This window comes from Chenopodium album, chromosome 23 (assembly GCF_948465745.1).
Source record: "Chenopodium album chromosome 23, dcCheAlbu1.1, whole genome shotgun sequence".
NCBI lineage: Eukaryota > Viridiplantae > Streptophyta > Magnoliopsida > Caryophyllales > Amaranthaceae > Chenopodium > Chenopodium album.
In genome coordinates this window covers 25,516,033-25,520,224 of record NC_137856.1, presented here as the reverse complement: position 1 = coordinate 25,520,224, position 4,192 = coordinate 25,516,033, and the positions used below count along the sequence as shown (strand labels likewise).

General features: G+C 40.5%; 1 protein-coding gene across 1 annotated transcript; it reads left to right on the top strand.

The window, feature by feature from the left end:
• The first annotated feature begins 544 nt into the window (after nucleotides 1-544).
• Nucleotides 545-1,307, top strand: LOC145607194 (uncharacterized). Its single transcript, XM_081662930.1, has 2 exons — nucleotides 545-810; nucleotides 965-1,307. The coding sequence occupies exons 1-2, from the start codon at nucleotides 545-547 to the stop codon at nucleotides 1,305-1,307; spliced, it is 609 nt and encodes a 202-aa protein (XP_081519056.1).
• Nucleotides 1,308-4,192: the final 2,885 nt, after the last annotated feature.

The window sequence follows — 4,192 nt, the reverse complement described above, 5'->3', positions numbered from 1 at the left end:
ATGATCGACGGCACTACTTGACATGAGGCATTGTCATTCATGGATTGTACAGCCGGATACAATCAAATTCACATGGCGCCTGAAGATCAAGAAGCCACGGCATTTCGCACCCCAAAAGGGATATTTTGCTACAAAGTTATGCCATTCGGTTTAAAAAATTCTGGAGCTACGTATCAACGTGCAATGCAAAAGATTTTTGAAACATGATACACAGAATCGTGGAGTGTTATGTGGATGATTTAGTGGTTAAGTCTAAAAAGAGGGAGGATCACCTAGGTGACCTTCGCAAAATCTTTGAAAGACTACGCAAATGTCAATTGAAAATGAATCCTCTCAAATGTGCGTTCGGTGTTACCTCAGGAAATTTTTTAGGTTTCATCTTAAAACACGGGGGAATTGAAATTGACCAGACCAAAATCAAGGCAATTCAAGAAATGCCTATACCACGAAATCTCAAGGAACTTCGCGGTCTCAAGGGCGCCTTGCATATATTCGGAGATTCATCTCCAATCTTGCAGGCAGATGTCAACCATTTAGCCATATCATGAAGAAGGATGCTCTATTCAAATGGGATGAGTCATGTCAAAAAGCGTTTGACAATATAAAGAAGTATTTGTCCTCTCCGCCGATTTTGGGGGCACCAGTTAAAGGAAAACCTCTAATCCTTTACATTGCTGCTCAAGAAAGATCACTGGGGGCAATGTGTGCTCAAGAAATTGAAGAACGTAAGGAGACAGCTCTTTATTACTTGAGTCGAACATTGGTGGGTGCCGAGCTGAACTATTCACCAATTGAAAAAATTTATCTTACGTTAATTTTTGTCGTCCAAAAGTTAAAGCATTACATGCAAGCTCATACCGCCCATGTCGTCTCAAAGCCGACCCAATCAATTACATCCTCTCAAGACCAATGTTGTCAGAAAGACTAGCTAAATGCGTTGTACTCATCAAACAGTATGATATAGTTTCGCACCACAAAAGTCTGTCAAAAGACAAGCCATCGCTGACTTCTTTGCCGACCACCCAGTGCCACCTGAATGGGAGATTTCTGTTGACTTGCCTGGAGAAGACGTATTTAACATTGAAATACTCCCACCATGGGAAATGTATTTTGATGGGGCTGCTCGTCACGACGGCGCAGGAGCAGGGGTAGTCTTTGTATCGCCAGAAAAGCATGTCTTACCTTACTCATTTGTGTTAACTCAGTTGTGCTCAAACAATATGGCTGAGTACCAAGCCCTCATTTTGGGCCTTCAAATGGCGGTTGAAATGGGGATTCAAGATCTTGATGTTTATGGAGATTCGTAACTCGTTATAAGTCAACTCTTAGGCGAATATGAAGTCAAGAAAGAGGATTTAATTCCTTATCACAAACACGCATCAAGATTGCTTGACAAATTTGACATCGTCAAGCTAAGCCATGTTCCAAGGAGTGCCAATAAGATGGCTGACGCGCTTGCTGGCCTTGCAGCCACTTTGGCACGGGCAGAGGAAACCATGTCTGTGCCCGTTTGCAATCTATGGGTAGTTGCTCCTGAAGAATATGGAATTGAAGATGAAGAAGTCGAGGAAGTTGACATGATCACTGTCTGCCAAATTGACAAAGAAGACTAGCGTCAACCAATCATCGATTATTTGGATCACCAAAAGCTGCCTAATGATCCACGACATCGAATAGAAATTCGACGCCGAGCCCCTCGTTTTATTCTCTTCAAAGGGACTCTTTATAGACGATCTTTTGACAAGCTATGGTCGAGATGTCTAGAAGATGAGGAGGCAGCCAAAACAATAGAGGAATTTCATTCAGGGATTTATGGAGCTCATCAATCTGGTCCTAAGCTTCATCATCGTATCAAAAGGGCGGGGTACTACTGGCCTTCAATGGTTCAAGATTGCATGGAGTTTGTTAAGAAATGTGAAGCATGTCAGTTTCATGCAAACTTCATTCACCAACCTCCAGAACCACTACATCCAACTGTGACATCATGGCCATTCGAAGGATGGGGTCTTGACGTTGTCAGTCCGATCACACCAAAGTCATCTGGTGGTCACGCTTACATACTGGCTGCCACTGATTACTTCTCTAAGTGGGCAGAAGCTATTCCCCTTCGTGAGGTAAAAAAAGAAAATGTTGTCGATTTCATTCGCACCCATATCATTTACAGGTATGGAATACCTCAAAGAATCGTCACTGACAATGGAAAGCCATTCATCAACAACTTGATGGATAGCCTTTGCCAAAAGTTCAAGTTCACGCAACATAAGTCATCCATGTACAATGCTCCTGCAAATGGTCTAGCTGAAGCATTTAACAAAACGCTTTGTAATTTGCTAAGCAAGGTCGTTGCAAAGTCTAAGCGTGACTGGCATGAAAAGATAGGGGAAGCACTTTGGGCATATAGGACGACATACAAGAATGCAACACAATCGACCCCATACGCGTTGGTGTATGGTGTTGAGGCTATCCTTCCCTTAGAAGTTCAAATTCCATCACTAAGAATTGCCATTCAAGAGGGTTTAACTAGTGATGAAATGATAAGCTTCGACTGGCTGAGCTTGAAGCGCTTGATGAGAAAAGATTGCAAGCTCAACAAAAATTGCAATGCTATCAAGCTCGCATGTCACGCGCATTCAACAAGAAGGTTCGACCTCGTTCTTTTCAAGTGGGAGATATGGTCCTAGCAGTGAGAAGGCCTATCATTACTTCGCGCAAAACTGGAAATAAGTTCACATCAAAATGGGATGGTCCTAATGTGGTACGAGAAGTCTACACTAATGGAGCATACAAAATTGTGGATGCCGAAGGAGTGCGCGTAGGTCCAATTAATGGCAAGTTTTTAAAGCGCTACTATTCATGAAGTGAAAGCATTGTACACTCCTAAGTAAGAGAATAACTGTTTACCAAAAAAAAATGCATTGTTTGAACTACGTTGGCTTGATCTTGCGCGATAACTAGTTTATTTAGCAAGTACGTAGACAGCTTGAAAAAAAAAATTATCAAGTGCAGCCACATCAAAAAAAAAACAAAAAAACTCTACTCCTGGCCCGCAAGAGTATAAACTGTGTACGGCAAAACAAAACAAAAATAAACTCTACTCCTAGCCCGCAAGAGTATAAACTGTGTACGGCAAAATAATAAAAAAAAATTAAAAAAAAAAAAAACATTCATATGAAAGAGATGAATAAAATAATGTCAAGATCAAAATGAAAAAGAATGTCAAAAAAGAAAATGTTGTTCAATTGCTAAGGCTTCGTTTGGCATCATTCTGGTTTTCTGTTTTTTGGTTTTTTTTTCAAAATCATATAATATATGTCATATAATGGTTCAAAAATTAGTCAAACTTATCAAAATCATGATAATTTTGAAAACTAACAACAGAAAAGTGGAAACACCTTTTTCTTATTTCCTGTTTTTGGTTTTTGGTTTTCAAAAAAACTGAAAACAAAAAACAATGCCAAACAAGCCCTAAACTAAAAAAAGAAAAAAAAAAAAAAAAAAAAAAAAAAAAGGAGTAGTCTATTCTCAATCCATCCACTCAAAAGGTTTGAGCATTAACTGGAGCTCTTGAAGTTGAACTTTCTGTTGCTCCAATTTGAGTATCTCATCAGCACTTAGAACAGGAGTTGCATGTAAGTCATCCAAAGTCTGCTTCACGACCTTCATTTGTTCTTCAATAGATGTGATAGATTCTTTGCTAGCCACTAAGTCATCTGTCAGAAGATTCTTCTCTTCGCAAGCTTTCGTCAATTCAGCTTCAAGGTCTTCTACTCTTTTTGTGACTAAGGCATCTTGCACTTTCAATTGCTCTTGCCTTTTTTTCTCATTAGCAAGGTTGGACTCCGCTTGCTTGAGAACCTCAGATTGAGCAAGTATGTCTCTTGTCACCTACTCAGATCTTTGTCGTTTCGCTGCAGCCTCCTCCAAAGCGAGGTAGGATTTCACTGAACAAACATAAGACTCAACCTTACGCTTCAGCGGAGCCGGGTCACCCTTGAGGTTTTGTATACCCCGATACACCATGGAAGCCTCTTCAAACCTTTTGGGTATCTCCGAATAAGGCGACGCTTGCAACATTGCTAAATACTGAGCGCCTATCTGTTTTATTGCATCTGCAAAAATAGTACAAGAAAAGGGGCCCGGTCGAAATGTGTTTGCAGACATAGTGGGAACGCAAACATGCTGAGATGCAGTT